At 53.7% G+C, this 12,061-nt stretch overlaps 1 protein-coding gene across 1 annotated transcript in view; it reads left to right on the top strand.

The window, feature by feature from the left end:
* Window positions 1-342: 342 nt before the first annotated feature.
* The window catches only part of TTC34 (tetratricopeptide repeat domain 34), a 37,511-nt gene continuing 25,792 nt past the window's right edge, over window positions 343-12,061 (top strand). The window contains exons 1-3 of the mRNA XM_045381940.2: window positions 343-475; window positions 1,180-2,004; window positions 11,076-11,931. Coding sequence (XP_045237875.2) covers window positions 1,221-2,004; window positions 11,076-11,931 — 1,640 coding nt within the window. The 5' untranslated portion in view covers window positions 343-475; window positions 1,180-1,220. The remainder of the gene's footprint in view (window positions 476-1,179; window positions 2,005-11,075; window positions 11,932-12,061) is intronic.

Here is a 12,061-nt window from a genome sequence, read left to right on the forward strand (position 1 = left end):
CCAGAGCCTGAGTGCACTGGGTGGGCAGGCGGCCCCACCTGCCTCCAGGAAGTGCCCTCCTCATCTGTGGGGAGAGGAGGCCGGGGACACCCTGGCAGGGCAGGCAGGGCAGAGGCTGGTCCTGGGTGTGGGTTCTCCATCCCACAGGCCCCCTCTCCCCCAACACCCCCATGACCTCAGGGTTCTCTGCTCTGAGACAGCCCATTGGAGCCTGGCTGGGGCAGGGCGGGTGGGACCTCAGCCTGGTTGCCTCTGGCCACAGTGGGGCGCTGCAGGACAGCCAGGAGACCCGAGGGTGTTGACGCTCTCCCGGGAAACCGTGGGCTGTGCCTTCCCCAACCCACACGGGGCGGTCGCAGGAACCCCTCCCAGGCCTGGGCCCTCCAGCCAGCCACATCCCTCCGTCCCCCACCACCCACGAGGGAATCTGGGTCCCCCGGGCACAGCCGGTTCAGCCTCCAAGCTGCAGGCGAGTGTGAGTGTCTGTGTGTGTCTAAGAGGGATGCTGTGGGCTGCCTGCTTGATGAGGGAAGAAAGGGCTGTGCGGAGCTAGTTCATCAGGTCAAGTAGCTTGGGGAACGGGAAGAGGGGAGTACCAGGGGCTGTCCTTGGAACTTCAACCTCAGAACTGAACCCCCCACCCATGGGCTAGGGTGGCTCCCCTGACCCAAGGGCCTGGCAGGTGCACTCGGCCCTCACCTCGAATGGCCCAGGTGTGAGAAGGTGGGCAGGGGTGTGGTCCTGGGTCACACTGAGAGAGCTGCCTGGTCTGATGGGGGGAGTGTGCCTTCCTGAGGGGCTCAGGGTTGGGAGGGGCAGAGGGTGGGTCTGGGCGTCCTATCGCTGGGCCCTGACCCCTCAGGCCACCGTAACCCTTCCGACGTGGGCACTCAGGGGTCAGGTGTTGTTAGAGGGAACGGAGCTGGGTGGGGCCACTGTCCCATTCTGCAGGGGAGGAAGCTCAGGCCCCAGAGGTGAACAGTGGGCTGGAAGTCAGCCTGGGACACCTGGTAGGCCTCACCCCACCAGTCCAGGATCTCCCCAGTTTTCACCCAGTGAGGTTCACTGACCCTGGGGTCATTGGGAAGGGGTGGAGGTGGCTCGAGGCTGGGCACGGGTGGCCACAGGGCAGGTGAACTGGCCGCCCTCTGTGCACTCACCACACTCCCCCACCCCCAGGTACTCTGAGGACTGGACATGGGCCCGTCGGGATCCCGGCCATGATGTCAGCCCAGGAGCTTGTGGCCTGCCTCTGCCGGGAGGGGGAGCAGCACCTGGCACTGGGGGAGCCGCCCCTGGCCACCGCCTTCTACCTGGCTGCATTCAGCTGCCACGCCCCCTCAGCTCTGCAGAGCGTGCGGACTGCCCTGACCCAGGCTCGGGGGGCGGCAGTGGTGGCCACCCTGGAGTCCTGGTGCCGCGGGGACAGCCAGATCCCCGCCATCCACTGGGACGGCATGGCAGTGGTCTCCCTGACAGGGTCACTGGCCTCTGCCTTCCTCGGCGCCCTCTGCCCGGACCACCCCTCTGCTGTCCTGCACCTGCTGGCACGTCTGCTGGCCCGCGGGTGCCACGAGGAAGTGGCACAGCGCTGCAGCGCCCTGCTGGACTCTCACACACAGCAAATCCTGGAGCTGCAGCTGACCCGTGCCCTGGCCTGGGTCCTGTCCGGGGCGCAGGCAGCGGATGGTGTGGCCGCCTATCTCCAGGCCTTTGCCTCCAGCGCCGACCGGACAGTAGCTTTCATTCGCACCCACCAGCAGCCCTACCTCCCCCTGCTGCTCAGTGCTCTTCAGGACTACCTCTCGGGGCACCTGGAGGTTGGGCACAGTGCCGGCCAGTGGGACACCGGTGGCCAGCGACTCCTGGCGGCTCTAGACCCCAAGGGCACCCGGAGTGACACCCTGTCACCTGAAGCTCTGCTCCACAGCGGCAGGTATGAGGACTGCCTGGCAGCATGCAGCCGGGCCCTCGAAGCCCGTCCCACCGGCAGCGGACCCCAAGGTAGGAGGACGGCATGGCCCCTGCAGAGCCAGGGTGAAAGCTGCCCCCGCCACCCCCTCCCCACATAGTTATGTCCTGCCGTGATGGGGTGAAGCTGTGATGGAGCTGGGGCCCCTCAGTGACAAGAAAGTCAGGCCCTGCCCCTTTGGAGCCCCCAAAGACAAAAGCAAACTGCACGCTTTAAGAAATGGGACATGCAAGGTCCTGCTCCAGCCGGTGATCAGGGAAAGCTTCTCAGGAGAGAGGTCATTTAGGCTGAGACTGAGGGTTCCAGGCAGCAGAAGCAAAGTGCCAAGTCCTCAGGGGAGCAAGAGCTTGGGCTGCCCCTGCCACTGAGGGGGCCAGGGCGACTGTCGGAGGGAAGGGGAAAAGGGATGGGGACTGCAGACGGCAGCTGTGGGGCTAGATCCTGCTGGCCTCCCAAGGCCCGTGGATGTTACCCTCAGTCTGTGAGGCTGAGCTATGGAGTGAGGGGCTGTGAGCTGCATTTTTTTTTTTGTGAGAAGGAGTTTCATTCTTATTGCCCAGGCTGGAGTGCAGTGGGGAGATCTCAGCTCACTGCAATCTCCACCTCTTGGGTTCAAGAGATTCTCCTGCTTCAGCCTCCTGAGTAGCTGGGATTATAAGCACCCACCACCAATGCCTGGCTAATTTTTGTATCTTTAGTAGAGACTGGGTTTCACCAGGTTGGCCAGGCTGGTCTCAAACTCCTAACCTCAGGTGGTCCACCTGCCTCAGCTCCCCAAGTGCTGGGATTACAGGTGTGAGCCACTGCACCCAGCCTCTGATCTGCATTTTCAAACTTTCCTCTGGCTGCTGTGTGCAGAATGTGCCAGAGGAGCCAGGGTAAGGACAGGACCTGCTGGGAGGCTGGGAAGCTTGGAGGCTGGGAAGCTTGGAGGCTGGGAAGCTTGGAGGCTGAGAGGCTGGGAGGCTGAGAGGCTGGGAGGCTGGGAGGCTGGGAGGCTGAGAGGCTGGGAGGCTCGGAGGCTGGGAGGCTGGGAGGCTGGGAGGCTCGGAGGCTGGGTGGCTGAGAGGCTGGGAGACTGAGACAATGGTTCAGGAGGGAGATGATGGGATTCAGATCAGGGAGAAAGAGTTGCAGAGGAACCATGTGTCTGCGAGTTGGAAGTGACGAGACTGGATGGATTTAACGGTGGAGAGACAGGCACAGAGGAGGACGATCAGGAACGTTTTCTGGGAGTTTGTCTCGAACAACTGAACCGCAGAGGGAAGCGCAGATGGGAAAAGGGATCAGAGGTTTAGACACTCCCAGTTTGAGACACTGCTCCTGCCTGGTCCCTTCACTGCCTCTCCCTTCTGGAGGAGCACCCGGGGCCACAGCCCAGCCTCCTGCCAGCACCCACCACCCTCGGACCCCCGAGCGCCTCAGAGACGAGGCTGCGTCCCCACCCCAAAGGCTGCTGTTTGGATTCAGTGAACATGCGTAGCAAACCCTTAAAATAGTTAGTGCTTTACACACAGTCCTTTAAGTCCATCAAGCCTCATGTCATTAGGCAGCCGGACAGGTGAGCCCTGAGGTGAGAGGAGCCTAGTTTGAAAGGGGGATTTAGAGTCAGCACAAATAAGGGATTGAAAGTCAAGGCTCCTGACAGAGGCAGGGAGTGGGGCCATGAGACGTTCTGGAGCAGACAGGACCTCCTGGGCACGAGTGTGTCACAGGGCACTGCAGCTCCCTGCCCCTTCCTCGTGCCCCACCCCTCCAGCCCCTATCCCAGGCCAGCAGACATCTGGAGGTGAGGATGGCAGTATTAGCTGCCATTTACTGAAGAGCTAGTGAGTAGGCCCCATTTGATGGGTTTGATATGCATAATCATGGAATCTGCAGAGCAACCACCATCCCCACGTGACACAGGGCTGCCAAGGGCACACAGAGTGCAGGCGGCTGGGACTTGGCCCTTGGGGTGCTTCTAACCGCCCTCCATACTGTGCTTCCGGGGAGGAGCAGCCCAGAAGGACAGGAAGAAGGAAGAAAATTCGGAGCCCACAGGGTGACAAATCAGGGCCAGAAGAGGAGGGTGTTTGCAAGATAAAGATAGGTGGACAGCACTGAGAGCGGCTGCGATGTCCACAGGGAGAGGACAAGGAGCGTGCGTTGGGCGCGTGGTGCCAAGGTTCCTGGTGACCCCAACGAGAGGGTGGGGCAGGAACCGGTTAGAGAGAGCTGCAAAGTGAGAGGGAAAATTTGTTTCTGGAAATATGCTAGCACGGATACGCCAAGATCCAGCCCCCACATTTCTAGTAATGTTATATTTCTGGTAATGTTGAGCATTACCAGAAAATGATCAACAAAGTCACACCAAATCCTGAGCTTCTGAGGAAGGAGGGGACCCCGGGTGCCCAGAGCATAGGCACTCAGGGGCTGGTGGGTGGGGGCCGTGCCCACAGCAAGGGGGCCCCAGGAGGGAGGGGTCTTCCACTTTAAAGATCATGCAAGGGCACGAATTGAGGGTGGGGGTGGGGGTCACACTAAAGTTCCCTGCAGAAATCCAGAACCCCCCAAGGGTTTCAGCCTTGGGGAACGTGAGGGAAGACCCAGCTCCTCCAGGAAGGCCACCAGAAGCTCGTCTGTGTCTGCTGTGGCTCTGGAATGTACGGGGAACACCTGCACTAAGAACTGTGCATCCATTAGACCCAAGTCACTTAGGTCAAGGGACTCCCCATATTGCCACCACCAGCACAAGCATGGTTTACGATGAGAAGAGAAGAAATGAATTTTCCTATAACAGACTTTTTACAAATGTGGTTTCCTGCAACAAATGGCCTTCCATCTGTAGGTTACTTTCCAAAGTCCTTGGAAACGTTGCACAAATCAGTCCCATTTGTACCTCTGTGACAGAATGCCACGGGCTGGGTGATCCATAATGAGTAGAAGTGAATGAGCTCCAGTTCTGGAGGCTGGAAGTCCAAGACCAAGTCCCAACAGGCTTGGGGATTCAGATTCCAAGATGGTGCCTTGAATGCTGCATCCTCACTTAGCAGAAGACAGAAGAACAAAGAGGTGAAAGGCGCTGAACGTGCATTAATCCCACCCAGAAGGACAGAGCCCTCCTGGCCTAATCATCTTCAAAGGTCTGACCTGTCAATACCATTACAATGGCAGTTAAGTTTCAGCATGAGTTTTGGAGGGGACATTCAAACCGTAGCAAAAGCCTTCTATCATCTGGGAACTTTCTTTTTTTTTTTTTTTTTTTTTTTTTTTTTTTTTTTGAGACGGAGTCTAGCTCTGTTGCCCAGGCTGGAGTGCAGTGGCCGGATCTCAGCTCACTGCAAGCCCCGCCTCCCGGGTTCATGCCATTCTCCTGCCTCAGCCTCCCGAGTAGCTGGGAGTACAGGCGCCCGCCACCTCGCCCGGCTAATTTTTTTTGTATTTTAGTAGAGACGGGGTTTCACCGTGTTAGCCAGGATGGTCTCGATCTCCTGAACTCGTGATCCGCCCGTCTCGGCCTCCCAAAGTGCTGGGATTACAGGCTTGAGCCACCGCGCCCGGCCCATCTGGGAACTTTCTTTTCCCTCTTTAGTAAGTAGATACACAGGGGCACACAATGTATGAGGATGAGATACAGAATAAATACCACTTCCACTCAAGGTAGCTGCTAAGTAAGCATCCAGGTACCATGATTTCCTACGTGCTTGTCTTCCAAAAGGACCGGGACGACCACTTCCGACTTGTTCAAGGTTCTTCATTAAGAGCTGCTGGGAAAGGTGACAAAGCATAGCCATGATTCCTGCGTTCCTCCCAGCAAGAGACGGAGTCTGTTCCCCATACAGAATCTGGCATGGCCTTGTGCCTTGCTGGGACCGATAGAATATGGTAGAAGTGATGGCTTGTGCTTCTGGAGCACAAGCCTCAGAGGTCCCACAGCTTCCACCTTGTAATGCTCCCAGGGTAAGGAAGCTGGAATCATGATCAGTGAGAGAACACACAGACTCACAGGCTCAGCTGACATCCATCACCAAAGGCCTGGACACATGAGTGAGGCCACCTTAGATTCTCTTGTCCAGTAAAGCCACTGGATGGCTGCAGCCACCTGAGCAACTCCTGGTAAGACCAACCGAAGAACTGTCCATCTTAGCCCAGCCCAAACTGAGGAATAATTATGGGCAAATATAAATGGTTGGATTTTCCTTTTTGAGACAGGGTCTTGCTCTGTCTCGCAGGCTGGAGTGCAGTGGTGCGATCATGGCTCACTGCACTCAATCTCCCAGGCTCAAGTGATCCTCCTGCCTCAGCCTCCCAAGTAGCTGGGACTATAGGTACATACCACCACAACTGGCTAATTTTTTTTTTTTATTTTTTGTATAGATGGGGTCTCACTATGTTGCCCAGGCTTGGTTGTTGTTATAAGCCACTAAGTTTTACAATGGATGGTTATGCAGCAAGAGTTAGCTGAAATAACTGCTGACTAGGTCAAAACATCAGTTTTGATGCATGTTTTAGGCAAAATTTGGTCAAACATTATAATATAGAACTTAAAATTTTATGTTTCCAGAATTATATAATGTACTACATTAATTCTACATTAATTAATGGAATAAAGAAGAACATATTATCATTGCAGTAGATTCAGAAAAAGTCTTTTATAATATTTAACATTCCCAGAATTTTAACAATCAAGAAACAGAAGAAAACTTACTTAATTGAAAAAAGATAATATCTACTCAAAACCTACCATAAATATCATACTCAATGGTGACAATTGAGAAGCCTTCCATTTAAAATCAATTACAAAGAGGCTGTGCACTCTCCCAGTTACTCATCATTGTGCTAGAGATCCTAGCCAATGCAATAAGGTAAGAAAACAAGACAGAACATGTAAGACCAGAAAGGAAGTCACAAAGTTATCATTATTGCAGGCAATATGATTAGCTATGTATATAGAAATTCCAAAAGAAGCAACAAAAAGGTATTAGACATAGTAGCAAAATTTAACAAAATATGCAAAACATTATTTATATTTATAAACACCAGCAACAAATAGATGCTCTGTGATTTTAAAATATACCATTTACCACAGGGACATAAAATGATTAAGTTCTAAGAGTCATATGACTTTATGGAAAAAGTATAAAACTTTATTAAAAGATAATAAAGAATACCTATAGCCATGCCTCAGTGACTCATGTCTGTAATCCCAGCACTTTTGGAGGCTGAAACTGGAGGATCCCTTGAGCTCAGAAGTCTGAGACCAGCCTGGGCAACATAGTGGGACCTGGTCTCTAAAAACTTTTAAAAATACAAAAAAATTATCTGGACACGTGGTGCATACCTGTGATCCCAGCTACTTAGGAGACTGATGTGGGAGGATCTCTTAAGCTTGGGAGATGAAGGTTGCAGTGAGCTATAATCACATCACTGCATGCCAGCCTGGGCAACAGCAAGATGCTGTATCAGAAAAGAAAAAATATCTATATAAATGGAGAGATATTCACTGTCCACAGAAGAAAAAGGAGGATGAGGAGGGGAAGGGAGAGGTAGGGGAGTGGGGATGTGGGACAGGGGAGAAGAGGAGAAGGAGAAGCAGAAGATGGAGAAAGAAGATGTGGCAGTAAGAGGATTTGCTCTACCAGTTAATACGAAGCTATACGAATCAACATAGAAGTTTATTGACTTCTATATATATCTATATATCAGGGATAGATAGAAAGACCAATAAAATGAATTAGAGAGCTCAGAAGCAGACCCACATCTATCTAAAACTTAACGGGTTACAGAGGAGTGTTGCAAATTTATAAGGGAAAAAAAGGAGCATTATTCAATGGACAGTACTGATTTCCTACCTCTCACCTTGCAAAAAAGTGAATTCCAGGTGGAAAGTGCTGCATTTTACAGTTTCTGAAAGAAAATATCTGAGAATGTCATTGAGATTTCTATGTACAGGTGGGCTTCTTAAGATACAAAACAGGGAATCAATAAAGAAAATTTTAATACATCTGATTAAACTAAAATTTAAAACCTCTATTTTGCCCATAACTATAGAAAATAAAAGGACGATCCACAAAAGGAGAAAAATGCTTGCAAAATATACAATGAGCAAATCAATTAGTATGCAGAGTATTTGAAGAACTCCTACATATCAATAAGAAAAAAAAATTCAATACAAGTCTTGGCAAAAGCATTCCCCAAAAGAGGAAACACAGATGGCTAATAAAACATGTGAATAATATTCAGCATCATAGTAATGAGACAAATGCAAAATTAAAACAATGAGAAACCATTTTCCACCCACCAGATTGGGGAAAAAATTTAATAAGTGAACCTCACTAGTCATCAGGAAAATAGAAATTAAAACAATAATGTGATAGCATTTACATTCCCCTCAGCCAGTCAAAAATTGTCTATCTAACAATGGAAGATCTGGCTTCAAGTCACTATGGAATAGCTTGCCTACATGTCCCAGAGATAATGATTATAAAAGCTGGATAAAATATTAAAAGTGACTATTTGAAGGCATGGATAAGTAACCCAGTGCAGGCAGAAACCAGCAGTTGACTCCTGAACAATGGTGTTGTGTGAGGTGAGATGTGCACCCTGCAGCTCTTCGCCCAAGAGGGCTCCTCAATCTATGAGTCATTGTTCAGCAGACACTGAAGTTCTCCTGGCTTGAGGTAGCACAGACAGTTCAGGGCTGAGAAAAATGGATGGAAAGTTAGATAAAGAATCCCGAAAAGGAGGGAGCCACGGAGTGGGTGCAGCCCCAAATCTGTGTATTAAATCTACTTAAATCTTCAGTCCACTGAAGTGCACATACAGGGGAAAGGCTAGGTGGGCTGAAAGAGCAGGCACTGGAAGCTGCAAAAGCTAAATGAAGACTTCAGCGGTGTCTGCCAAAAAGCAATAGAATTTGGAGTTTAAACCCGGTCAATTTCACTGCTACTAAAACAAAACTCAGCCCTCTTCAGAGGAATATAACTGAATTCAGAGTCTCCACAAAGTGTCCATCATGCCTGGTGTGTGGGAAGAAACTACTATTCACGCAAAGAGACAGGAAAATAAAATGTGAGCTACAGTCAGGAGAAAAAGAAATCCCTCAAAACTGACTTCAGGAAAATGTGCCTAATGACTGAACTGATGTGGAATCTTCATAGATAAATGGAAATAATATAAAGGAACCAGGCTGGGCGTGGTTCCTTATAAAAAGGAGTGCTAGCACTTTGGGAGGCTGAGGAGGGAGGATCACTTGGGCCCAGGAGTTCAAGACCACCCTGAGTGACAAAGTGAGACTCCAACTGTACAAAAAAATCCAAAAGTTAGGTGGGTACGGTGGTGCATGCCTGTAGTCCCAACTACACAGGAGGCTGAGCCTGAGGTCAAGGTTACAGTGAGCCGTGTTTACACCACTGCACTCCAGCCTGGGTGGTGGAGCAAGATCCTGTCTTTAAAAAAAAAAAAAAAAAAAAAAAGTGTATGGCAAATCTAGAGTTGAAAAGTGCAATAATTGAAATGAAAATATTAGAGACAGCAGAACAGTCAGTGAACTCGAATACAGAATAGAGATTACTCCATACGAAGAACAGAAGAGAAATGAACAGAGGTTGGGTGACCTGCGGACAGTATCAAAAAATCTCATATATGTAACTGGAATCTCGGAAAGAGAGGAGAGACCACCCTTTCACATGGGAAAGTAAATAACAGCCCCCCCATCACCCCCAGGCCCGAAGGGTTCTCCCCTGGCTGCAGCTCCCTCGGATCCATGCACTTCTGCAAAACTCAGGGGCAGTGTTGTGTTCAAGGGTCAGTAGCTGACAGGAAAGGCTCCAAGTGTCTTTTACTTTGGCCACCAGAACTAGACAGAGTGGCCTTGTGGCTGCTTGCCTGGCTAGGCTCAGGGCGCCAGACACTTTCTGCACTGGACTCTGCGCTTACCACAAGGGCAGCAGGGCAGGGACCGCAGGGGCTTTGCTTCTGCACCCTGTGTGGTATTTTGCCCTCTCCAGAGTCCTGTTCGAATGCAACGGATTGTTGCTATTGTTACTATTGAATGGGGTTATAAGGAAAAGCTGTTTGAAAATTCTGAAGGAGTCGGTGCAAAAAGCACTGAAGCAGAAGCTCAGAGGTCTGGGATGAACCTTGTGAACGTCCCTCCCCTGCAGCACCTTCATAACCTGTAAAAATAAGGTGGGGCCACGACCTGAAGCCCGCCTGGCGCGGAGTGTTCCCCGCCTCTCAGTGGCCTGTGCACCCTGCCTGGGGCCCTTTTTGGGATGGGGCGGCTACACTTCCCTACCAGTTAGAAAGCCGCATTCCCGTTTGCTCAGACACGAAATGTAACATGGGGCAGGGGCGGGGGGCGGGTGTTGGGGGAGGGTACCGCCCCTAACCTCACTGACTCACACGATGCACCAGGCCCCTTGCAGGCACTGGATGTAGGTAGATCCGTTTAATCCTCACACCCTGCGAGCATGGATCGTTATAACCCACTATAGTGCAGACCAGGGAACAGACGCAGGAGACTCCATAAATGCCCAGGTCCATCCTCAGTAAGCGGAAGGGCATGCATCTCCGGTCCTAGACCTAAGGGAAGAGCTCGGCTTCAGAGAGGGAAGCGCTGGGTCCTTACTTGGCCCAAAGAAGGCAAGAAACAAAGGTGCCCAGGAATAAATGGCCACCACAAAGGTCATAGAGTTGTAGCCTCAGCTCTGCCCTGGGAGTGGAGGGGCACTGATTCCCGGGCAGGAAACTCAATTCTAAAACCCATTGTTTAAATGTCAGGCAGGGGAAAGGCGTTGTAACTGAATTTGGTTTGCACTGAGTGGTGGGAGTGACTCTGAACCCACCCTGAGAACACAGTGTCGCTGGCAGGCACGGTGGCTGCCCCCTCGCCGCTTGCCCAGCACGGTTCTCTCCCTGACCCATCACTCATGGGCCTCGGGCCTCCTGCCAGCTGGTGTCATACCCAGGGCCACCCGGAGACTGGAGGGAGATGCCCCGGGCAGGAGGACTCACAGGTTCCTGGGTCCAAGCCCCGGACCTGGTGGGGACCTGCAAGTGGCACACCCCCGGGTAGTCAGCCCCCAGGCAGGACCCACGCCTCTGTTTCTCTCCGCAGGTGAGCGCCGGGCCGCCCTGCTGGTCACCCGCGCGGCCTCGGCCTTCTTCCTGGACGGCCGGGCCCAGGACGTGTTTGGGGACCTTCAGGAGGCCTTCCGCGAGAGCCCCTCTGGGGCGCGGAGGCAGTTCCAGGCTGTGTTCTCCGCCCGGGACCAGGAGCGTGTCCGGGCTCAGGCGCAGGAGGTCGCGGACGTGGGCTTCGCCCGCTTCCAGGAAGCCGTGCGGAACCATCCTGAGTTCCGCGAGAACGCGGGCCGCGAGCTGCTGGCCCCGGTAACCCGCGCGCTCCGCGTCCTGCTTCGTCTGGCACCTACCGGGGCGCGACCCGCGCTGGGAGCCCGCCTCGCCGAGTGCCTGCTGCTGGCGGGGGACGCGGCGCGCGCCCGAGCAATGTGCGAGCGCCTGCTGCGGCCCGCGCGCCCTGAGGACCCTGCCGGGGACCGTGCGGGGGACCGAGCCGGGGACCGCGCGCCCCTTCTGGCTCTGCGCGGCTTCTGCGCGCTGCACGCCGGGGACTCGCAGCGCGCCCTGGAGGACTTCCAGGCGGTGGTGGAGCAGGGGGCGCCGCACCCGGGGGGCTGTGTGCGCGCGCTGTGCGGCCGGGGGCTGCTGCGGGTGCTGGCGGGCAGCGCATTCCTGGGCACGCTGGACTATGTCACCGCCTGCAGGCTGCGGCCCGAGGAGGCGCTGCTGGCCGCCAAGGCCTACGTGCCCTGGAACCAGCGGGGGCTGCTGCTGGCCGTGCTGCGGGAGGAGGCCCGTGGGATGCTGCAGCGATCGCCACGCGCCGGGCCGTCGAGAGCGCAGGGCCGGAGGGAGGCCGCGGAGACCGGCGGCCCCAGCACACAGGAGGGGTGAGGACCCGCCCGGGCGCGCTGGGGCTGCTGCTTCTCGTGGGTCTCCTTCGAGGTAGCCAGGGATGTGTTTCCTACTATTTTACAAAGGAATGAACGGAGGCAGCGTGGCGGGTAACCTCCCAAAGCA

This window comes from Macaca fascicularis, chromosome 1, assembly GCF_037993035.2.
Source record: "Macaca fascicularis isolate 582-1 chromosome 1, T2T-MFA8v1.1".
In the NCBI taxonomy this organism is placed as follows: domain Eukaryota; kingdom Metazoa; phylum Chordata; class Mammalia; order Primates; family Cercopithecidae; genus Macaca; species Macaca fascicularis.